Source organism: Nicotiana tomentosiformis, chromosome 5 (assembly GCF_000390325.3).
Source record: "Nicotiana tomentosiformis chromosome 5, ASM39032v3, whole genome shotgun sequence".
In the NCBI taxonomy this organism is placed as follows: domain Eukaryota; kingdom Viridiplantae; phylum Streptophyta; class Magnoliopsida; order Solanales; family Solanaceae; genus Nicotiana; species Nicotiana tomentosiformis.
This window is the reverse complement of record NC_090816.1, coordinates 133483968-133508940: the sequence shown is the minus strand read 5'-3', so window position 1 is coordinate 133508940 and position 24973 is coordinate 133483968. Positions and strand designations below refer to the sequence as shown.

Sequence of the window (24973 nt, the reverse complement as noted above, 5' to 3'; positions counted from 1 at the left end):
TCAAACAATATGGTGTAGCCGTAGCTACTTTGATTAGTTTATTCAGAATGTTTAAAATGTCTAAACACTACTCTTATTACATAAACGAAATACAAATTTAATAATGTGTTATAATAAAATCAAGCATCGAAAAATATACTCCCTCCGTTTTAATTTCTGTGAACCTATTTCCTTTTTAGTCTATGCCAAAAAGAATAACCCATTTCCCAATTTGAAAACAATTTAATTATAGCCACACAAAATATATGTACTTCATTTTACACCACAAGTTCAAAAGTCTTCTCTTTTTTTCTTAATCTGCGTGCCTAGTCAAATGGGTTCACATAAATTGAAACAGGGAGCAGTAGATACGTCACATGTTTCACTAATATTGCCAATAGTAACTCTGTTTGCATGTATAATTGTATTTAAATATAGCCTTTTACAGTCAGATCAAAGCACACCAACTTCTCTTTCTCCTTCCTGTTTTATTTTTTTCCCCTACAAATCTCAGGGATTAGAAAATAGTGTGCATCCCATCTCTGCTACTGGTTTGATCAAATCTTTACATTTCATCTCCGACTGGTTTTTCACTTACTTTTTCATCTTTTATTGCACTCTTCGTTCGTCGAGAGTTCAACTTCTACGCCCCCCTTTCTTCGAGAGTTCAACTTCTACGCCCTCCTTTCTTCGAGAGTTCAACTTCTACGCGCTTAATTTCATCTTTCAACTCTTGTAAAGCAGGCTTGCTAGATCGATCAGTGCTCGAGGTCTTGTTATCACTTAATAGATCAACTAGATGCTTCAAGCACAAGAGGTATTCAGCTTTTACTCCAGGAGCATCAGACAATGACTTCTCAGTTACAAACTGCACAAGCAACAGCAATAAAACTATAAGCAAGAATATACATCATATATATTTCGTCCACTAAAAGTAAAAACACTTGATGATTCCAATATTTGTAAAGTAGTACATCAGAAAAGGCTCATGAGCCTTACCGTGTCATATTTAGATGTAGACTGTAGAGTAACTGGGAATAGTATTGTCCAAAAGTTCAAATAAAGAGTTACTTTTTGCATCTCTCAAAATCTTGATTGTGGGAACCATCTTGACCAGAGTAAGTATAGTTTTTTAGTTTCTATGTTCTTTTTTTTTTCCAAAAGAACATTACACGCCCAAAAAAAAACTATGTCATGGTTTGTACAAATAAGAATTGAAATATGTGCTGCCTCAATCACGTAAGATGCTATTGTGACATCTAATTTTTCTATTGGAGAGCCTGGACAGGTCTGAAGTCCTTATACTCTGCTTTCTCTGTTCTAAAATACTACTATACAGATCCGGGGGCGGAGGCACAAGCCGGCCTACGGGTTCGACTGAACCCAGTAGCTTTTGCTCAAGCAGTGTATTTGATGATCGGAAAAGGGCCAAAAATACCCCTAATGTATTGAAAATGGCTCAAAAATACCCTCTGTTAACCTTTCAGTCCGCAAATACCCATAACGTTTGTTTCTGGGCTCAAATTTACCTCTATATCTAACAGAAGGGCCAACAATACCCCTAACATATAGAAAATGGCTCAGAAATACCCTTTGTCAACCTTTTGGTCCGCATATGCCCCTAACGTTTGTTTTTAGGCTCAAACTTACCCCTATATCTAATAGAACTAACCTGGTCAATTTTTTAACTTTAACTTCGCCATGTGACATTTTCTTAGTCCGCCACGTGTATTATTTGTATTAGATAAACCCACCTGTATCTTTTAAAATACCCAACGACCCTGACCCGCTCCTATATATTTGGACGATCGGCTAAAAATAATTACATTCGCTAGTTAAATATATAAAAAATATACATTGATTATATATAAAAATATTATACATTAATATATATTTTACATGATATTATTTTTAGGAGAAATTATACGGCATAGTTTTCCCTTAAAATTTTGCAGATCTTAACAAGTTTAACAAATATAAATTTTAGTTTGCAAACATAAAAATGATAATGTTCTATTTATATGATTCTAAAGGAGAAGCAAAGAAACAGATGGAAATGAAATTATTTAAAACTTTTAATTATATACATATCCAACTGCTTAGCACATTAATGGACTTCACATGATCTTTTCAATGGGAACTAATAGTGTTTTAATATATAACGATAGAGCTAAAATATTAGCAAAAATTGTCGTTCCATTGTGAGATTTTCTTAATAAATTCGAGTTATAGATCATAATTGTGAGAAGGCACGGGAGAAAATATGTTATTGATATTGGATGATAAATACAATACAAGAGGTCCCTATTTATAGCTATACACTACAAGGAGATATTACTCCTCTTCCAATGTGGGACAAGACTACACTATACATATCTATAAACTAACATTCCCCCTCAAGCCGGTGCATACACACCATATGTACCGAGCTTGTTACACATGTAACTAATACGAGAACCAATAAGAGACTTAGTGAAAATATCTGCTAGTTGATCATACGACTTTACAAACTTTGTAACAATATCTCCTGAAAGTATTTTTCTCTGACAAAGTGACAGTCGATCTCAATGTGTTTAGTCCTCTCATGGAACACCGGATTTGACGCAATATGAAGAGCAGCTTGGTTATCACACACTATTTCCATCTTGCTGATTTCTCCGAACTTTAACTCCTTGAGCAACTACTTGACCCAAACTAACTCACACGTCGCCATAGCCATGGCCCGATATTCGGCTTCGGCGCTAGATCGAGCAACTACATTATGTTTCTTGCTCTTCCACGAGACCAAATTACCTCCTACTAGAACACAATATCCAGACGTAGAACGTCTATCAAAAGGTGATCCTGCCCAATCAGCATCTGTGTACCCAGCAATCTGCTCGTGGCCTCGATCCTCGAATAGTAATCCTTTGCCTGGAGCTGACTTTATATACCGAAGAATGCGAACAACTGCATCCCAGTGATTATCACATGGAGAATCCATAAACTGACTTACAACACTCACCGGAAAAGAAATGTCAGGTCTAGTCACTGTGAGGTAATTCAATTTGCCAACCAACCTCCTATATCTCGTAGGGTCTCTAAGAGGTTTCCCCTGTCCAGGCAGAAGCTTAGCATTCGGATCCATAGGAGAGTCAATAGGTCTGCAACCCTTCATTCCAGTCTCCTCAAGAATGTCTAAGGCATACTTCCGCTGTGAAATAACAATACCTGAGCTTGACTAAGCGACCTCAATACCTAGAAAATACTTCAATCTGCCCAGATCCTTAGTATGGAAGTGCTGAAAGAGATGTTGCTTCAGATTAGTAATACCATCCTGATCATTACCAGTAATAACAATATCATCAACATAAACTACTAGATAAATACACAGATTAGGAGCAGAATGCCGATAAAACACAGAGTGATCAGCCTCACTACGAGTCATGCCGAACTCCTGAATAATTGTGCTGAACTTACCAAACCAAGCTCGAGGGGACTGTTTCAAACCATATAGTGACTTGCGCAATCTGCACACACAACCATTAAACTCCCCCTGAGCAACAAAACCAAGTAGTTGCTCCATATAAACTTCTTCCTCAAGATCACCGTGGAGAAAAGCATTCTTAATGTCTAACTGATAAAGAGGCCAATGACGTACAGCAGCCATGGACAAAAAGAGACGAACAAATGCTACTTTAGCCACGGGAGAGAAAGTACCACTATAATCAAGCCCAAAAATCTGAGTATATTCTTTTGCAACAAGACGAGCCTTAAGCTGATCAACCTGGCCATCCGGGCCGACTTTGACTGCATAAACCCAACGACAACCAACAGTAGACTTACCTCTAGGAAGAGGAACAAGCTCCCAAGTGTCACTCGCATGTAAAACAGACATCTTGTCAATCATAGCATGTCGCCATCCTGGATGAGATAGTGCCTCACATGTAGACTTAGGGATAGAAACAGTGGACAAAGAAGATATAAAAGCATAATGTGGTGACGACAGACGATGATGACTTAAACCGACATAGTGGGGATTAGGATTAAGTGTGGATCGTACACCTTTGCGGAATGCAATTGGTTGACTACGAGGAGACAAGTCCGTAGTAGGTGCAGAATCTGATGCGGGGCGTGAATCACCTGGGCCTGATGATGGATGTGGACGACGATGATAAGTCAAGAGTGGTGGAACTGCAGAAGGTTGAACTGGATTATGTGGAGGAACTGGAGCTATAGGTGGTGGAGCTACAATCGGAGCTGTAGGTGGTGGAACTGGAGCTATAGGTGGTAGAGCTACAACTGGAGCTATAGGTGGTGGAGCTACAACTGGAGCTGTAGGTGGTGGAGCTGGAGTGACTGAATCTCCAAAAGATGAAACTGGTAGTACCTCAGAAATATCTAAGTGATGACCTGAACCTGTGAAGTATGATTGAGTTTCAAAGAAGGTAACATCAGCGGACATAAGGTACCGCTGGAGGTTAGGAGAGTAGCATCGATACTCCTTTTGTGTTCTCGAGAAACCCAGAAATACGCACTTAAGAGCACGAGGAGCTAACTTATCTGTTCCTGGAGTAAGGTTATGGACAAAACAAGTGCTTCCAAAAATACGGGGTGGAAGAGAGAACAAAGGTAAGTGGGGAAACATGACAAAGAATGAAACTTGGTTCTGGATAGCTGAAGATGGCATATGATTAATAAGATAGCAAGATGTAAGAACGGCATCCCCCAAAAACGCAACGGAGCATGAGATTGTATGAGTAGGGTACGAGCAGTTTCAATAAGATGTCTATTCTTTCTTTCAGCTACCCCATTTTGTTGAGATGTGTACGGACAAGATGTTTGATGAATAATCCCATGAGATTTCATAAACTGCTGAAATGGGGAAGACAAATACTCTCGGGCATTATCACTACGAAATGTGCGAATAGAAACCCCAAATTGATTTTGAATTTCAGCGTGGAAGGTCTGGAAAATAGAAATCAGCTCAGATCGATTTTTTATCAAAAATATCCAAGTGCACCTGGAATAATCATCAATGAAACTGACAAAGTAGCGGAATCCTAAGGTGGAACTGACCCGACTAGGACCCCAAACATCTGAATGGACTAAAGTAAAAGGTGACTCTGCTCGATTATCAAGACGCCGAGGGAAATGGGAGCGGGTATGCTTACCGAGCTGACATGACTCACACTCTAGAGCTGACAAGTGAGATAAACCAGATACCATTTTCTGAAGTTTTGACAAACTGGGATGTCCCAACCGTTTATGTAATAAATCTGGTGAATCAGTAACAGGACAAATTGTAGAAGGAAAACAAGATGTGAGTCCATGTGATTTAGCAAGGATAAGGTAATAAAGTCCGTTTGATTCACGCCCGGTACCAATGATCCGCCCAGTACTGCGTTCCTGTATAAAAACATGGTCATCAAGAAATAAAACAGCATTTAAGTGATTTGGCTAAGCGACTAACAGCTATGAGATTAAAAGGACTATTGGGAACATAAAGGACTGAATCTAAAGGTAAGGAAGGAAGTGGGCTTGCTTGACCTATTGCAGTTGCCATGGTTTGAGACCCATTGGCCATTGTGACTTTTGGAAGAGATTGAGAATACGAAATAGTAGTGAAAAGAGATTTGTTACCAGAAATATGATCTGATGCACCTGAATCAATGACCCAAGACTCAGAGGATGAAGATTGGGAGAAACAACTCACGCTATTACCTGTTTGAACAACAGAAGCTATCTGAGAAGATGTCAGCTTACATGCTTTATACTGAAGGAACTCAATATACTCTGCTAAAGAAACCATCCGACTATTCAAAGCATCGGTTCCCATGTCGCTCCAATTTGTAGTAGTAGGGTTAATTTGAAATATTGAAAATAAGTAACTCCTGTGAGAAAACTGAAGAAATAGCTTGAAAAACACTGTTTACAGCAGGAAAACAGAACATTGTTCTGTGCCGGAAACACTGTTCACGCCGGAAACACTGTAACTCGCCGGAAAATTCCAAAGTTGTCGGAATTTGTTGTAACCAGGATGGATAGACTCGGAATTCCTTTGCGAGCAAGCTGTCCTGAAGAAATATTTTCAAAAAATGGCCAGAAAGGTCACTGTTCACGCCGGAAAAATATAAAAGTGGCCGGAATTTGATTTGAATTAGATGGGTAGGCTCGGAATTTTGAGAAGAGCACACTGTCCTGAAGAAGCTTCGCGAAAAAATGGCCGGAAAGTGACCGGAACCCTTGCCGGAAAAGTTGTTGCCGGCACGTGGCGGCTTTTCTGCCGGATAAAATTTTAAGGGTTGGTAGTCGGAGGGTGATCTAACTCGTGGTGGTGTTGGTTTTAGCACAACACCGACAGAAAGTGACTTTCACTTAGACAAGCCTTAGGTCACCAGAAAAATTACACGATGACTAAGTTTTTTCTTCCCGGTTAACGCTGGAATGACGCACAGCGATCTTTTCTCACTAATGCTCTGATACCATGTGAGAAGGCACGGGAGAAAATATGTTATTGATATTGGATGATAAATACAATACAAGAGGTCCCTATTTATAGCTATACACTACAAGGAGATATTACTCCTCTTCCAATGTGGGACAAGACTACACTATACATATCTATAAACTAACAATAATTAATAGGAAAAACTACACCATATAATTTATCCTAAAAATAATATCATGTAAAATATATATTAAAATATTAATGTATAATATACATATTTTTATATATAATCAAGGTATATTTTTTATATATTTAACTAGCGAATGTAATTATTTTTAGCCGACCGTCCAAATATATAGGAGCGGGTCAGGGTCGTTGGATATTTTAAAAGATACATGTGGGTTTTATTTAATACAAATAATACACGTGGCGGATTAAGAAAATGCCACATGGCGAAGTTAAAGTCAAAAAATTGACCAGGTTATTTCTGTTAGATATAAGGGTAAGTTTGAGCCCAAAAACAAACGGTAGGACATTTGTGGACCAAAAGGTTAACGAGGGTATTTTTGAATCATTTTTAATACGTTAGGGATATTGTTGACCCTTCTGTTAGATATAGGGGTAAGTTTGAGCCCAAAAACAAACGTTAGGGCCATTTGCGGACCGAAAGATTAACAGAGGGTATTTTTGAACCATTTTCAATACGTTAGGGGCATTTTTGACCATTTTCCGTTTGATGATTTGAATTCATGAAATATGTATAAATATTAAATCTAGAACCCACTCATTAACACTTGAAGTCGTGGTCCCAAAATTCAGAACCCATAAGGTTGAAATCCTTGCTCCGCCTCTGTACAAAGCCTGTAAATTTATCATTAAGCACACTAGCAATTACCTCAACAATATCCTGAAAGGACATAGATTGCCCTATCATCATGACACGTAATTGATAACCAAACATTTGTCGTTCAAAGGAGAATTCGACTTGCTCCAAGGAAACTATATCTAAAGATAGAAACAGAAGTTCCTCAACTACACTTTCCTTGGGACTTTATAATTGGTGTATTCTAAGCTCCCATGTGGTGCAAGAACCAAGAAAAAAAGGTAATAGCCAGTAAAGCCACAAGATCATGATAACAAAGTGCAAATGCAGATCATTAACTAATATGCATAAATGAATTGAATAAACTAAACTTACTGACCAATATAAAACTGAACTTCTCATACCTCCTTATATGCAGAAATGCATTCACGAAGAGCACTCTCTGCCTCAGAGTTATAAGGGTCCTGTTTCAGTAGAAGGTGCAGTCAAAAATCAGTTTCATCATGTTTGAAACATCGCAGAGAAACAGATAGGATTGTAAATGAGAGACAACCGATATAACCTAACCTTTGATTCTTCACGCTCCAGCTTTGTCATCTCCAACAATGAAAGGGCATTAAGTGATTGCAACTGCAGGCAAATCCACAGTAAAGCTAATTTAAAACAGGAGAAGTTTTTAAAAATTATTTTTTAAAAAGGGTGCTAGTGATCAGTCAGTTAAGCCAGACAGAGGAAGAAGAGATGAACACATTCTCCAACCTTTAGGAATTCTATAGATGCCTGAATATTAATACTCAAAAGACCACAATTCTCTGTTGCAGACTCTTGGTAAGAGTATCTAAGAGGTCCACAGGACCTCATGAATGAGGAGATTTAATTGAAATCTGCCATATATAGCAGGAAACTCAAGCAAAACTATCTATTGGCCCTCTAGAAATTGAGAATTCAGTTAGATAGCGCTTCTAAATCTTAAGCTTCTTAATTTAAAGATTATACTAGGTCGCACTGATTACTTTTTTTGCAAATAATTTCCTTTCCTGATATGGTGAACTCCAAACGTCAAATCCCCTACCCAGGGGCCCAGAAATGGCCCTTTACCATTTTTTCCCCCTTGGTGACTTGAACCTCAACCTAATGATTGGTGGTGAAAAGTCTTTACCACTAGGCTAAAATTACATCATGTACAAATCATATAGAATAACACCAAAAGAAATTTAAATGGTCTCTTCCATATCCTCTTTTAGAGAGGCTAAGGTTGAAATGAAAGATGAAACTTCATTTACTTGTCAAAGAAAGGAGGGTTACATTACAGTGAACATTCCATACCAAACACAATAACTAAAAGCTCCTAGCAGCACAATGGGCTCACTAACTCAAAAAGAGGCAAAATGTGAATAAATCCTAAAACAACCTGTCATATTCTGTCAGTAGAAGCTATATTAGCTTACTGGGAAGCATGGAGAAAATGTTAAATGCTGATTTAGTATGGAACAACATTATGCTACCTAGACATAGGTTTATAGTATGGTTGGCTAATCAAGAGAAGTTGTTAACAAAAGAGAAGTTGATCCGACTCCATATACCAATAGATGATGGAATGTGCTGCTTATGTGATGAGAACAAGGCTGAAAGCCAGTTACACCTCTTTACTGAGTGTAGTTGGACAGTGAAATTGCAAGATGAACTGGAAATGTGGTCGGGTATCAGAATGCAGAGGAAAGGGACAACTCAATGCATGAAATGGATCAAAACCAGACATTGGAAGCAGTTTAAGAAGGAATTAGCAGCAGCAATATGGGGTAACACGTGGAAGGCTCAAAATTGGAAACTTTTTAGAGGGATAAATGTAAATACTGAGGCTGTGTTTATGCCGATAAAGAAAGAGATTGTAGAGAGGGTAGAACACTTGAAATACTCTAGGAAAGCAAGTAGATGTAGTTATTTGAGGCAGCAGCTATGTAATTAGTTGAGTGATGTTTTTCTTTGTTCAAGGCTTTGGAGATCTCTCTGAAGTGCTCATTAGGTGTAAACATTTGGTTGTCAATGGTAATACTTCACTGTTTTACCAACCAAAAAAAAAAAAAAAAAAACTTTAATTGCCCATCCAAAAAGGTTGTGGAGCACCTCACTTCAGAAGGTTACCCCTAGTGCCTTATCCTCTTTTTTGTCGAATAGTTATTATGTTTTAATGCTTCATTCAGTTAAAGCCCTGATTTTGTTTTCTCGAAGAGCCCAATCCTATAAACAAAGAACTGGAGTCCAGCGGTCAAAGAGGTTCGCTTATGTCCTTGAGACTTAAGGTTTGAAACGCTACTGACACGTGATGTTCCGAGTTGGAGACTTACAAAACGTAAAAAATGAATATTAGACTAAAATGGGTCTAGTGGAGTGACATGGATACTGAAGATTCATATAGCCACCAAAAAAGCTTGAGTTGAGGCATAGTTGTTTTATGGATGGAAAGAATATGTCAATGTATATATTTGTCCATAAATGGAATACAATTGGGTCTTTTTTCCATATAAGAGGAAGAAACTCTACATTGCTATTATGCATATTTATCCAACATTGAAATCCTGAATCGCCTCAGCTCCCTTGGCGCAAAAGAAAGAATATGTCAATTCATCTGAGATTCGCTTAATTTACCTAGACTCATGAAGCATCGACATAACTTTAACTATCTTTTCCCTCTAAATCGTAACTGTATACTTTGAAGGTAGTAGGAAATGTAATAAATTAGAAGAATTTTGAGAAGATTGAAAGACATATTCTGCTACAACCTGCTTACTACAAAACGTGGACCCAACAAAAGAAAACATGAGGCAGAGTTACTTGCTGCCCAGGCACCAACCAATGAAGCAAATTCACAATGAGAAAAACATAGCTGTACATTATTGCATCCAGAAACAGGAACACCATATGCCCATATGCCTCTACTTCACAAAAAAGAAAAACAATAAAGGATCTCATAATTTTAACATCCTAAAACAAATATCGGTTGGATTACTTAAATAACAGAAGTTAGCAGAGGACAACAATTAACTGACTGTTTCACTTCACAGACAATCTATGATGGGAACTGACCAGGATAATCATTGCTGATTGCCTGCTCCTTACTGTTGCCATAGATGCTCCATAAGACTGTTTATTTCCTTTCTCTTTCATGGAAGGCACCAGATTTCCCCGAGCCACACTACAATCATCAGTTAAGAAAAACAATAGACTGAGGAAAGTTGCCATGATGTCACCAATATTGATAATGCACAAGCTTGTCGGACCAGTTTACAAAGGGATGCTTATACTTTCTCCTAGATAGGGTGACGTATAAGTTACAAAATGGCATAAATATCTCTGATCATACAGAGATATATTATCTTGAGCAAAAACAAAAGATTTCTCAGGAAGGAAATCTCAATTCCTTATTCACCTGTACACTGCATCGAGTAGCAGCTCCTTTGACACAAAAAGACGCTTTAAACTCCCTGCTACCAATTACACATTTAATACAAAATTTGGTAACTTAAAGTTCGAGCAATTGTTACTAAGTTCAAATGAGTCAAAACTACCATAATTGATCAACACACATAGCTAAACAGTCCCAGAAGAAAGTAAGAGACAAATAATACGTGTTCATGCACTCAGGACAGACGGATCTCTTTTTAGACTTGAGGTTCAAAGAGAAACCTGCAATACTGGACAATGAACAAATTCCAAAACCTCATCACGTAATTGTACAAACTGACGAACCAAGATACACGGCCATCTATGGTTGTCAGTGCTGAATTGCAGAGCATGGAATACAGACCCCTTGACGCTTACGTGAGTAGTCCCGAGAGAAGACAGTAAGCTAGCCATTGAAGGAGTAGAATATTCTTCTGTACGAATGAGAACCAGTCTTTAGCACCCTTGCTAATCTTAATGCACTCATGAGGTTACAGTTAGTAGATAATTCTGTCTCTTTTGCAGAGAACCATATTCTGGTGTACGTTATCTGCCCTTTGTATTTAACTTGTATACCTAGAGATCTACAATTATTATCTTATCAAAAATATATATAGTGGTCATGCAATTCTGCCCGTCTGAGGTTTCTCAAATTGTCGGTCCCAAACCTAGATAAAGAAGGATTGCAGTATACTGATGGTCGGTGTAAAGCTAGTTAATTTTGCTTGGTATTAAGGTGTAGTTAATTGCAGTATGATGCACTCAACAGAACTGCTGAATCAGAAACAGAAAACTAAATCTCAACGGATACATGATAGATGGACCTTGGGCCTAACTCAACCCCAAAAGCTAGCTTATGAGGTGAGGATTGCCCAAAATCATATAAGGAGACCAAGGACCTCAAATCCCACCGATTTGAGACAACTCAACATCTCCCCTCACGCCCAGGCCAGCAAACTGGAGCGTAGACACCATAAATGGGGGCCCAACATTGGTAACAATAATTGGGATGGGCCTGGCTCTGATACCATGATAAATGGACTTTGGGCCTAACTCAACCCCAAAAGCTAGCTTATGAGGTAAGGATTGCCCAAGACCATATAAAGAGACCAAGGAACACAAATCCCGCCGATGTGGGACAACTCAACACTAACAAAACAAGAGATATTTCAAAATTGAACATGGACAAAAACAATTATACCTTTAAGAGATGATATTAATATCAAAACTATTTAACAGACAAATGTAAGACAAAAATATAAAAGAAAACCAAAGCTAAGACTAATAAATACCTTATCGACTTGCTTAAAAGATCTTTTGCCATATCAAGCTCAGTCCTTGCTTGATAAACATTACTTTTTTGGAGCTTGTTAGAGACGAGCATTTTCACTCTTGCAATATGTAGGAAATTCGCAGCAATCTAATAATGAAGAACGATAAGGGAAATTACATAGAATTCATAGTAAATGAACAGCTAATATAATCATCTTGAATTGCTAGTATATGTTGAGGATTTTGAGGAAGAAACCTGAATGTGGTCTTCAGGGAGTAAAGCTCTTCGGGCATCAAGACACCTGCTCAAAAAATTATATCATGTCATGTTTTATCAGAATCTTAAAAGCATACACCTTACTCAGTAATTAATTAGGGTACATGATTCACCGCTCTAAAAGCTCTTGAGCTTCTTTCAAGTTTCCTAGCGACTGAAGGGTCAAGGCCAGGCGTTCAGCTGCAACTACAGTCTCTAAAGAATTCCAACCCTGTAGATATCAGTAATAACATGTGAGAACATGACTATGGATATAGAGCAACAAGGTTTGGAAACACAGAATAATTTCAGAAGGAAAAAAAATGGAAATTATCCATTAAAGGTCAATGATTTTGGTCCAACTTTGAACTCTAGACGCTTTAAAAGGAAAGTAACACCAAATATAACCAGAATTGTGCTGGAGATCCTTTTATTTCAATTTCGTAGCATAAGCATCTTCAGAAAAGAAAATTTGGAAGTAAGGTTTGGCACGAGGTAAAATATCTTCATCAAAGTCACAGGTTTTCCCTTATGAGTAATTAAATCAGAAAGCATTAGAATATTCTTGCATTGTGATGATGCTATTTTACCAAGCAAAAGGAATTTTGTTAGCTTAAGCAGCTTTGACATAATGCTGAAAATTGAAAAGTAGTGCTCTGATTTTCCTGTAATGCTTTTCCATGGATACACTAGCAAATGATATTGCAATGCAAGCCAAGCACCATACTACTGTCAGCCGCAAAATAAACATTCCCTTCCCTTTGCATCCACTAAGCTCTTGATTGAAAGATTTAAATTATTCTTGTTTCATCTAGTTTTCATAAATTTGAATTAAATTTAGGAAACCCTACAGAAATATCCTTGGTTTGCTTGTTACCTTAGTCACAAACTTATGTTTAGACTTTAGACTGCTAAACTATCACACTGGAGCTGTAATTTTAGTCCGACGTTGTGGAAAGCAATAAAATAGAAAACTTTTGATGGTCTCTCTTCTCTTCATCTTTTTCCTTTTTTGCTCATTGAACAGTTTAGAAAGAAGGGGAGCCTTGGAGCAATGGTAAAGTTATCTCTGTGTGACCTATAGGTCACGGGTTCGAGCCGTAGAAGCAGCCACTAATGCTTGCATTAGGGTAGGTTGTCTACATCACACCCTTGGGTGCGGCCTTTCCTTGGATCTTGCGTGAATGCGGGATGCTTCGTGCACCGGGCTGCCCTTTTTAACAGTTTAGAAAGAGACCTAGAGGTAGGTCTTGTTTTCCCATTGAAACCAGAAGGGATTCAAGTTTTTAAAAATTAGAACACCCAATGCTCATTAAAGGAAAATTAAAATTTTTATTCACAATTTTATCTACAAAAATAAAGTTAAACAAGTAATATGCATGTTAAACTACGAACCTAACAATGAAGATGTCAGCACTCCAAAATCGGAAACGAACTGGAAGTATAACCTTAGGTACAATAAAAATTATCTCAGGAGAAAAAAGAGAGGTTGGTAGACCTTTGCTAATTCCATAATATGCAGGATCTTTCTCAGCACGTTCTCAGCCTCTTCGTTTCGGTCAGATTTAATATATATCTACAAAGGAGAGTAGATCGTAAGCCAACTTTACCAAGCAATTCAGATTTTTGTGACAGACAAAAGCAGGCATATCTGTTAAGAGTTACATATCTTGATTTGTGCAGTAGCTCAATATTGTAAGTATACTAAGACATGGTATGCTAATTAGTAAAGGACGACAAAAGAGATATCAGAAGCCTAAAAGAAAAGAACCATAAGCAGATGTATTCATGAGTTAAAAGAAAGATAAAAGAAAATGACTTGGGAATCCCAATTATAGCCAAACAAGTCGTTTGCAATGTATTTCCCCTTACGTAGAGAATGACAGATTTCATTTCAAGAAACTTCCTAGTGTAAATGTAACATGCTTTTTCCTTTGATCCACTAAGATGCAAGTTGTTGAACTACTAACAAAATACATAAAGAATGTTCACCGGTTTCAGATGACATTAATTAGACAGATCAACAGTAATTCATAGTGCGGAGCTAGTTAGGACCAGAGTTATTACCCAAGCATTGAAACTATAATAGGCTAATAAAGCAGTTACCTATGCAAAAGCTTGGAATGTACCTTGGAAAAGTTTTAATAGAGTTATTTGCATTATCAGGAAACAGAAGGAAAATATTTAGCTTGTGATACCAGGTCATTTTGCTCTTTCTATGCTTGAACAAGTCTTTTCCAGACAAATACATGCATAGCTTTTAGGACATATTCAGATAGAAGAATTGAGTCAACATATTCAGATAGCAGAATTGAGTCAACATATTCAGATAGCAGAATTGAATCAATCTTCTGAAATATCCTTTTGTTGGGTAACATAAAGTTTAAGTCTCAATCACACAGAACTGACCCAAAAACAATTTCGGGTAAAAAAAATAGTGCTCGGTTCCTTCATATAGCACAACTTTAAGCTAGATTAATTGTACCCAGTGAGAGTAACCTCAATGGTTTTTACTCTATGCACAATCAACATTCGCATAACCTTGGAACAAATGAAAAAAGCCTAGAAGCACAACCTCAGCTAGCTGTCGCAGCCTCTTGGTACATATCATTGATTCACCTTGACCTCCATCCTACAATGGTAAACAAAATTGTAAGAACAGAAACACAGATCATACTATAATAGAATACCCACAATCAGCACGTGTAACAAATTTAGGGACCTCCAAAATCCGAATAGAATCGCGAACCAGAGCCTCTGAATCCTTGTATTTCCCCTGAAGATACAGCACCTGGAAGTGGAGTGGGATTCTCTTGTCAGTCAAAGTTATTAAAGACTACATAAGAAAAGACTGCCCACCAGCAGAAGTGGTTTCAGTTTCGGGAGAGGCACTAGAAATTATATGCACCATATTTTCAAAATTTAATTTTGTCTACATTTTCTATTTAGCCAAAAGCATATAAAGGTAGATGCGAACTACTGAATAAAAAAAGGAAAAGCTATCAGAAAAAACTAAGTGAAAGAGAGGAAACATAAAACATATACACAGGAAAAAACTCAACCATTAAACATAAAATACAAGCCAAAGAGCTTTAGCTACAAATTAGATTTTAACAAGAATAAGAGATTGAAGATAAAACAAAACTTGAATGAGTGAGATGCATATAGTTGCAGAAGAAGAAAAGGATAGATTAGAGATATTGCATCTATGGCAATGGAAACAATAAGAGGCAGAAGCTGTAAAGGAGATTACTTCAAAGTTTGACATTTCAGCTTGGCTAAGGGCATTCATTTGGTAGCCATTTTTCCCCCTGTCTTCTTGCGTTTTTGTTTTTAGAGGATATGTCTTGATTTTATATCAAAACAGATAGAATGAATTATTACAGCCATTGTGAAATAAACCCAAATCCTAACCGGAGATAGAGAGAAAGATAGTAAGTAATTAAGCCCATGAACAAAACTGTGTATCCCTCTCATTAATTGTTTATTAGCTACAGGGTAGCTCTGTATCTGGTATTCCACTTGTTTACTTGGAGTTGTAACTGCGCCCTATTCTCCATATTTGGGTTAACCTCCATTTTAGACTGGTTACAAGATGTTTGTAATCAATACAAAAGAAACCATAAGAATTATATGAACATGAAGTGGAGCAGAAACTGTGGTATTACTGTTCCCAGATGATACATGGTGTCAGCATAGTCCGGATGAGCCTCCCCTAAGACACGCCTCTTAATCTACAAGTTTAAATGGTGAAAGAAATATATTTGGAAACTTAATAGCAACAACTGAAGTAATTACACCGCTAGTCATGGTAATAACAACATACCTTTAAAGCACGCTGCCATGTTAATAATATGGAGGAAAAAGAAAAGAAAACGATATCAGTAATTGATACACAAGGGCACCTGAAAATTTTGAAGAAAAAGGAAGGCAATTGCCAACTAAAAGCTACACTTCAGATTAAAACCGACAATCATTCCTCAAGCATGTCAAGAGACCTACTGGTGAAGGCAACATTTTATCACTCCCACCATCCAAATTAAATATATACCGTTCTATACCAAAATTATATCCACCGAGTTAAAAAAGGAAGGTTCAGTCATATGCTTTGCGGAAAGCTGCATAAGCACTACACTTCCACTTCTCAATAAACCTTTCTCTTATTTCGATTATGAAGAACCGAAAAAGTAATCAACGGCCCCAGCATGTTCCCTTCATATTGGCAATCCAAATTTTCAACTTTTTACTTACCACGTCAAAGAACACATTCAATATGTGATACAGGTATGCCCAACTTAAGTATAGTTTGATAATGTTAATTAATTTCAACTATTTTCAACTTGAATGAAACTCACGCTCCATGCTCAAGTCAGCATTAGAAGCATTTAACTTAGAGTAGGACTGTTTCCAATGCTAATACTTAAGTGTAAAGTCACATAATATAAGCCATTCTTGAAAAGTCAAATCGTGTACACAGAAAAAGAAAAAAAAATGATTTACACAGGATATCATGGCAAGAAGGTGGTATAACAAAGAAAATCTAGATACGCCAATGTAACCCAAAAAAAGATAAGGTCAAATGACGGCAAGCTTGAATCCAATTCAAGTCCTTCAATAAAGAATACATTATACAAAGGATGTTTGGGATGGAAACGCTACAATATTATGCCAGCTGAGCAGATAAGATCCACAACTTCTAAGCAAACCCATCCAGTATCTTAAGAAATAATACAACAATGTCATGAACATGACTTTAATGTCATAAAAGTTTTGTGAATCAGAATTGCAAAGAAATTAAGTGTCTGAAAATGTTTGCTCATTTACCTCATAGACACCACGAGCTTGTTCCAGTTTTCTTTGCATAAGATAGAATTGGCCTAGATTGTGAAGGGCTGCCCCAACTCTACGACACAAAAGAAAGCATATAAGGGGAAGTGATACTCAACTTTCGAGCGAGTAATCAAAAATGCAGCTAGATGGATTAACGAAGTAACTCTCACTCTATACTAAATTTGTGGCCTTGGAGATTAACTATGATATATCTTCCAACAAGACTTGTATAGAGGCAATGCATTTCCTAACCAGCACCATGATACTGACAAGAGTAGATCGATCATTATGCAACTAATGGAGCATCTTGCTTCATAAGGAATGCTGAAGACGTTTTACATATGGGTCGTATTATAGACCTCTTACAAAACGGTTGGCTACCCTGAGTTTCAAAAATATTCCTCCAATTTCCTTACTTCGTAAGTCATTTAGTCTTTAATTACTATTTCTTACCCATGGGACCATGATAACTTACAACTTAGGATGAAAATAAGAATCATGTACTTGCTGTTCACACAGGACAGGAAGATATCATGCAATTTCAGGATCTCATTACTGACGTGCTATATTTATCAACCAAATCTAACTCTCTGAATTACTGTCTGCATTTAAGATACCAACATATCCAAATAATAGATCCTACATTTATTTCCTCGTCGCATGGAAAACTAAATGTCAACAATCTTCCCTTTTCTTGTTCTATCCTCTTGTTCTCTAGTACACCATCAGCTTTATGCATGGTTTGAATAACTATGCCAAAAACTCTTCCATTTACTACTGCTCTCCTCTTGTACTGTTATAAACCGTTTAAGCATTCCTTTCCCTATATAAATGGGTGAGTACTGTGTAGAACAGCCGCAGCATCGCTAATATTACATGGGGAATAAACACTGGACCTCGAAATCCTGACTGTTATATAAATGTTTAAGATGGATGTGAAGTTGAGATTAGAGAAGATTAGAAATGATCACATCCAAAGAGAGGGCAAGTAGCACGAATTTAGGATAAATTAAGAGGTAACACGAGATGGTTTGGCCATGTCCTAAGTAGACCTCCAGATTCATCAATCAGAGGTGTGACAATATGATAATTAAAGGTGATAAAAAGAGACGAGGTACACCTAAACTCACATGGAGAAAAGAAGTTTTGAAAGACCTATAAACTCTCGGAATCAATTTGGACTTACTAAGAAGAAAACACAGTGAAGATACAGGAGTAAACAAGTGTTTATGCAGGATAACTGTGAAACCTAGAGAACTCCTTTTTGTCTAAAAAGACAAATGATTTAGTATTGGAATGAAATGGACTTTAATAGAGCAAAAACTTTACATAGAAAATTCATAAAACTGACCCAACCACTTAAAGAGGCTTAGTGCATTGATTCATTGATTGAATATAAAATAATTGGAGACTAGCATGCAATGATTCTTTCGTATAGAAAACCATGGAAGAAGTCAGATCTGCTGATAGTTTGACCTGTTTGCAAACGTTGAGGATTCACCATGTTCCTTCTATGCTTTTCTTCGACTCAACCTGAGTGTCAGGCTCGGACACAGCTGACCTCACCTTGGGCGGTATAAGAGTAGCAAGGTTCATATATAAACTGATTCTACTCAAAATTTGACCCATTAGAAGAGAAAGGTATTAATTAAAGACCAATAAACTCATGTACTAAGATAGCACACGTATGAATGCCCCACAACCATGTGTCTCCACAATAATATATGAAACATATTCAAGAAAAGTCATCTCAACACCTACCGTACATCGTCTTGTCCAAATGATTCCTCGAGTATAGTGATTGCTTCCAAGTACATAGGTTCTGCTTTATTAAATGCCTTTTTGACTCTATACAGCTCTGCCTGTCAAAAAAAACAGAACCAATAACCTTTCTAAATAGACTAATCAGTCAAGTAGAAAATGAGTTTCGTGCAAACTTGTTACTTAAAATTAGAAGTATTCACTCCATTCTTCATGTGGCATATTTTTAATATAAGAAATCCAAAGTAATGGACAATTCATACACGGGTGATTTTACATTGTTATTGGATTCATCTAAAGATTCAACCATCTCCATGTAATACTATCTGAAAATTGGAGTCTTAATAGAAATGAGAATAAGCATGTCTCCAAGAACCTAATTTTTGTAAAGTATGTGCATTATTCATTGACTTCCTTGGCATCTACGAAATTATATTATCACTCCCAAATAACTAACATGCAAAAATGCAACTTGAAGACTATCACTTTCCAAATTACCAGTACTTGATGATTCAAAAATACTTAGCAGCCATAGCATTAGCAATAATTTTGAAATATAATGTTAAAGTATCAGGTTTTTTTCTTTGATAAGGTAAATAATTTTATTAATGGCCTGAAGAAGATAGTTTAAGAGCCTGAAGGACAAAAAGCATCTTATAGTGGACCTACCAGATTGTTGTATGCAGATGCAACATGTGGATCCCTATCTCCAAAACCCTCCTTAGCTTCTTGCAGTGCAGACAGGAACAGTTTTTCAGCTTCCTCAAGTTTTCCCTGGTTGAATACAATTACTACTGCAAGTTCAGAGAGTATGACCACCAAATTGAATTGTAAAGATAAATACAAAGTATCAGTGATAACATAGGAGGCCTGCATGCCTGTAAAAATAAATCCCTTCCACTGTCTGTAAAGACTCTCCATTTGGATGTGTGTATATTAGATATCACAGACCCATCCTCAATTTTGCGCAGGTCACTTATTTCAGCATCAATTCCAGTAGTTGCTGGAGTAGAAACTTCTTCTGCCAAGGCAGGAGTGACATTTACTCCAAGGATAAAAGCTGCAATAGGAGAAAACATTTAATGCTTTATATAAATAGGCTTGTTGGCAATTTACATTGTACATGGCTTCAATAACGAAATTTCGGAAAAACAACAACAATTTGAGATAGATCATGAAAGCACTAAAAAATGTCCATGCAAATGTATCTTGTGTCAAAACAGAGCGTTCTTTCTGCTATATAAGAACAGCACTCACATAGATCAGAACTTGAAGGGAAAATAAGAAGCATTAACGACTTCAGAAATGGCATATACTGATAACTCAAACCATCTCGATATCACTAATAAACACTTCAAACCACACATTTGTGAACTAAATTCACTAAAGAAACAGCTAAAGACCCAAAAGTATGGGGAAAAAAAGGTCAAGAGCAAAGAACTCGGAAACATCATTCAAGCAGATCAGCCAACACACATATGCATATACCAAACACTTGAATAATAGTACCGATATATGAGGGTCCTTACTTTAAGATGTTAATTTTAGAATGTTGAATCAAAATGAAGAAATCAATGGTAAAAAAAGTGAGGCACTCATACATGAATAGGAAAGGAAAAGATAGGAAATTCTGCAGTAGAACACACATTCTCAAGAAAAAAACTCAGAAACTCTCTTCCATCCTCAACTCTATCTCAACATATTTAAGAAGAATGTGGAAACGGGCTTCGCTCATTCAATTTAAATTGATAACTTGTAGAAATTGAAAACAAAAAATAAACTGATCTCTTTCCTCTCCACCACATTAGTCTTCATAGATTATGTAGAATGTAATTATTTAACATGGTATTCTAACAGGCAATACCTTAATTTCAGTTAATTGCTACAGGTATATCTACAAGTACCCTAAATTCCAAAAACTTTCATCCCCCCCCCCCCAAAATGAAAGTTAAGGGTGGTACTATGAAAAGATGAAAAATTCTAGTGCATCATTTGTAATCCAAGTAGAGCAGACGGTATTTCTTTAATAACAAGCTCTACTTTATATATGTATAGACAGACGCTTGCCAAAGTAATGAAAAATAAGGAGACAAGCAAAGTGACTAGAATTTTTTTTCTTTCACTAACCTGCAGCAAATAGGTAACAAAACCATGAAAATTTGGGTTAAAAAACAAACAAAGACTCTAAATTTGTTTGCTTACTAACAATTCAATATGGTTACCTATCGCTTTAAGAAATACACTAAACAGTAAATCAAGGTTCCGATTCATGAACTTATATAGCTTGAAGCACTTTATCCATTCGTTTCAACTTTTATTTTAAGTGATCATAGTACAATTTGTGCTCACGTCATTGATAAGTTTTTCAATGATTCCTGCTTTCTTCACAATCACAAGAGGAGTACAAAACGGAGAAAACTATTGAGAGTGTAGATAAAACCAGATACGACATCATGCCTACATAAATTTAATGTCAGGACACATGGTGCTCTAGAGAAAATCATCATTTTTACTATAATGATGATATATACAGGAAGATGTTTACTTTTACAGTAGAACTGTTTTTTTTTCCTGGAGTCGACAAAACAATTACAATAAAAACGAATGTTTCATGCATATTGAAATGTATGGTCTACCGTGTTTGAGTCAAGAAACAATTAAAAGATCTATAGGACTGCACTGCAATATTGCCTCTGCGAAAATGTTGGATGAATATAGACATGCAACATATTGGTAATGGATATAGCTGATATGTATTGTTCAGAAAATATTAAATATACTACAAGCTAAAACATAGACATACGACATCAACAAACAAATGGAAAACTGAGTAGTTTAAAACAACAATTTAACTTTCGGATTACCCCATAAGAGTAGTAAATACCCGCTTGTCCAAACAGAAAAATCCATTGAAATGAGTCTGAAAAGTACCCTCCAGAACCTAGCTGACTTGAAAATCTACATTTTCCTGCCCAAAAAAAAAAAACAATCAATCAGTTAATTATACCTCAATGAACTACACCTCAATACCACACATTACTTATAGAGTTTAATATCTATTACAAATATAAAAAAAGTGACACCATATATTAGAAAATTAGTATTCTTATAACCAATATATTCTGATGCACCTTGAATGGGCACGAAGTTTAAAGTTAAATTATTTCAAAATATAGAAATTTGTCATTCTTTTTAGACAAACTAAAAAGGAAACAGTGTCATAAACTGGGACAGAGCAAAGTACCTCGTTCTACATTGTAAAAATTCTCAAATGCAAAAATGGTGATCATTGAACATAATTTAATACGAAAAAAATCAAATATTTATCCTAATGAATAGCAGAATTCAAAATTTTACCAGTATTGGATAGTAAAATTGGGGAATTTCGTTGAATTGGAGTAGCAGTAAGTGATTGAGGTGAAAAACGGAATCTTCTGAGCAAATTAGCAGATGCTTTTCGGAGAAACATCATTTGATTAAATGCGAAATTGAACTATAGGAATTTGAAAACTAAAGAAAAACTATGAATTTATTGTTAGGTTTAAATTTACTAAAACCCTAAACCCTTTGAAGGAGACGAGTCGGTTGGAGTGTCGTTAGTTTTATTTAAAACCTCGTATAAATTTTTTCCGAGGTAATTTAAAATAAAGATTCTTTACATAAATAGGCAGTATGTTCCACTATTTGCTTTCCTAGCCAATATATCTATATTATATACTAATTATGCACATATTATATATGGATTAAATATTAATTCTTCTAAAATAAACTCATTCTACTAAATAAAATTTGGATCAAACTTCTATAATATAAAGTTATCAGAAAAATATTTGAAATTTTAGATTTTTATGAGTATTTCTGCTTGGATTAACGACTTTAATAGTTTGAATTATTTTTTACTTTCTTTCAAAAGGTTTGTAAATTTAATTTAAAAGAAATACAAAGACACCAAAAAGTTTGTATGACCAAACGCCTAAAAAATAGTTTTTTTAAGTTGAATTCAAATAATTCTCAAATAATGCAGTTGTATTTTCCAATTGAAATGTTAAATATTAGGAGTGCCATGTGGGCCGGTCCCGATCCTAAGTAGGCTTCGCTGGCCCGGTCCTAAGTAGGTTGGTCCTAGGCGGGCTGGTCCTAAGCGGTCTCGGGCTTCGCGGGCTTCTTGTTGGAACTGGCCCGGGACCGGGACCACGAACTAACAGTCCCGGGTTAAGTGGGTCGGTCCCGGGCCTAGGCGGATCCAAGCGGGACTAAGTGGGCTCAACAGGTACTTTCTATTTTTAAAATTTTTTTTATACAAGTAAGAGAAAAAAATGGTAATAAAAATATCTAACACAATTTGTAAATTATATTATAGAATTGTCACATATATATATATATATATATATATATATATATATATATATATATATATTATAGTATAGTATAGTATGTACTATATTGTACTATATATACAGCTTAAGATATATAAAAAGACAAAAATATTTTAAAAAGATATTCAAAGCAATGCGTTATAATTTTATTATAGCATTAAAAAATCATAGCAATATCTTTCTTAGTCTTCCTCCCCCACATGGAATGAGCACAATAAGGTGTTAATACCACCATTGAGGAGAAAAAGAAACTAATCAAGATGTGCCAAAATACAAGTTACATATTAATTTATATGGTATCTCTTACAAATTTCATAAATCCTTCAAGGTCCGGAGGAATTTTCGTTAGTGATGGCGGAAAAGAAGTTTGGTCATCACCGCTTCTAGGCGAAGCATCATCCTCCGCAAGTTCAGCTAGCATTTCTTCGTAAGTTTCGTCTACCTATGATTGTGATTTAGCAAGTCCAAAATTTCTTCTTTCTGAACGGATCCAATCTCTGAAAAGTACTAATTTTTCCAAGTTGTCCCTCATAGATGCTCTATAATCACCGAGTTGAAGTCTTGATTGACTGAAAGCGCTCTCTGATGCCACTGTTGAAGCTTGAATAGTTAAAATATCTCGGGCCATCCTTGAAAGAATCGGAAAGTGTTTTTCTTTATCCTTCCACCATTCTAAAATATTAAAGGAGCCGTCGGGATTCACTTCCTCAATTCCCTGTGACAAATAAACTTCAAGCTCATTTAGTTGTGAAAAATCACTAGTACTAGAATCTTGAGAACCCCTGAACCGTGCCCAAGCACTAAATGCTCTTACTCCCGCAGTTCTTTTAGATGATTGAGAACTAGAAGAAGAAGGAGTTGGAACATTTGGTCTAGCATGATCTAATACAACTTGATAAGCATTATAAATTGTTTGAGCATTTATTTTAATTGAGGCTATTGCGTCCGGAAGTTTAGACAACTCCTCGTCTTCAAGTGCTAAACCATTATAAACAGTTACATACCAAAATTGAGGACCTCTTAATTTCATAGTAGGATTTAATAATGCAGCAACACCGTAAATATGGGGGAATAGGGAAAAAATATTTTTTAAACTTTTTTCTCATAGAATCAATAGCAAGTTGATAAATTTCTCCAACCTCTGAAAAATGATCAAATAAATTTGTAAGTTCTGCAATATAAACTAAACAGTTAGAAATAGTAGGATAATATTGCCCAGAAAATTCATTTATAGCAATATGAAATTTTTCTAAAAAATCTACAAGTATTTTAATATTAGCCCAATCCGCATTTGTAAGGTGCTCATCATCATCACTTACATGAGCATTAAACGTTGAGTTTATGGGGTTTCTATATTCATATGCAACAACTAAACTTTCATACATGTAATTCCATCTAGTCGGACAAGGTTTAGGAACCTTTCTTTCTCTTAGGCCAAATTCATCGCATCTTTTAAAATATTCTATAGTCTACTTCTACGATTTGAATAAAAAAGTCAATTAAGAGCCATTTTAACCTTTTCAATTTCAACATTTAAAATTCGCATACCATCACCCACAATTAAATGGTAAATATGACAAATACATCTAACATGAAAAATGTTACTAAATGCAGAATTTAGTGTAGTGGTAAGCAAGGCTACATCATTTGTGTTACTAGTAGTATTATCCATTGAAATTGACATTATTTTATCATTAATGCAAAAATATCTACAAATATCCGTAATCGTGCTAGAAATAAACTGCTCTGTGTGACGTGAATTAATTATTCTATAAGCAATAATGCGCTTTTGCATTATCCAATCA

The 24973-nt window shown here is 36.1% G+C and overlaps 1 protein-coding gene across 4 annotated transcripts; it reads right to left on the bottom strand.

The window, feature by feature from the left end:
• Window positions 1-348: 348 nt before the first annotated feature.
• Window positions 349-22414, bottom strand: LOC104121331 (uncharacterized). Of its 4 annotated transcripts, none has more exons than XM_009633299.4 (18): window positions 22150-22414; window positions 21677-21760; window positions 19671-19852; window positions 19462-19566; window positions 18793-18893; window positions 17026-17104; window positions 16028-16039; window positions 15870-15935; window positions 14924-14992; window positions 14777-14833; window positions 13700-13777; window positions 12336-12433; window positions 12202-12247; window positions 11966-12093; window positions 10317-10425; window positions 7800-7862; window positions 7637-7696; window positions 349-847 (listed from the first exon to the last, which is right to left on the bottom strand). In XM_009633299.4, the coding sequence occupies exons 1-18, from the start codon at window positions 22262-22264 to the stop codon at window positions 647-649; spliced, it is 1653 nt and encodes a 550-aa protein (XP_009631594.1). In that variant the 5' UTR covers window positions 22265-22414; the 3' UTR covers window positions 349-646. The 4 variants fall into 4 exon arrangements, with proteins under 4 accessions (XP_009631594.1, XP_009631597.1, XP_009631595.1 ...); XM_009633302.4 differs by having other exon boundaries at window positions 21657-21760; window positions 22150-22406; XM_009633300.4 differs by lacking the exon at window positions 15870-15935.
• Between the last annotated feature and the right edge of the window lie 2559 nt (window positions 22415-24973).

Coding starts and splice junctions, on each gene's coding strand:
- LOC104121331 (XM_009633299.4), bottom strand. CDS start 22,264: ATGATGTTTCTCCGAAAAGCATCTGCTAATTTGCTCAGAAGATTCCGT. Junction 18,894..19,461: donor CATCTGCATACAACAATCTG/GTAGGTCCACTA, acceptor TTTTTTTGACAG/GCAGAGCTGTATAGAGTCAA. Junction 13,778..14,776: donor GGCTGCGACAGCTAGCTGAG/GTTGTGCTTCTA, acceptor TCTCCTTTGTAG/ATATATATTAAATCTGACCG.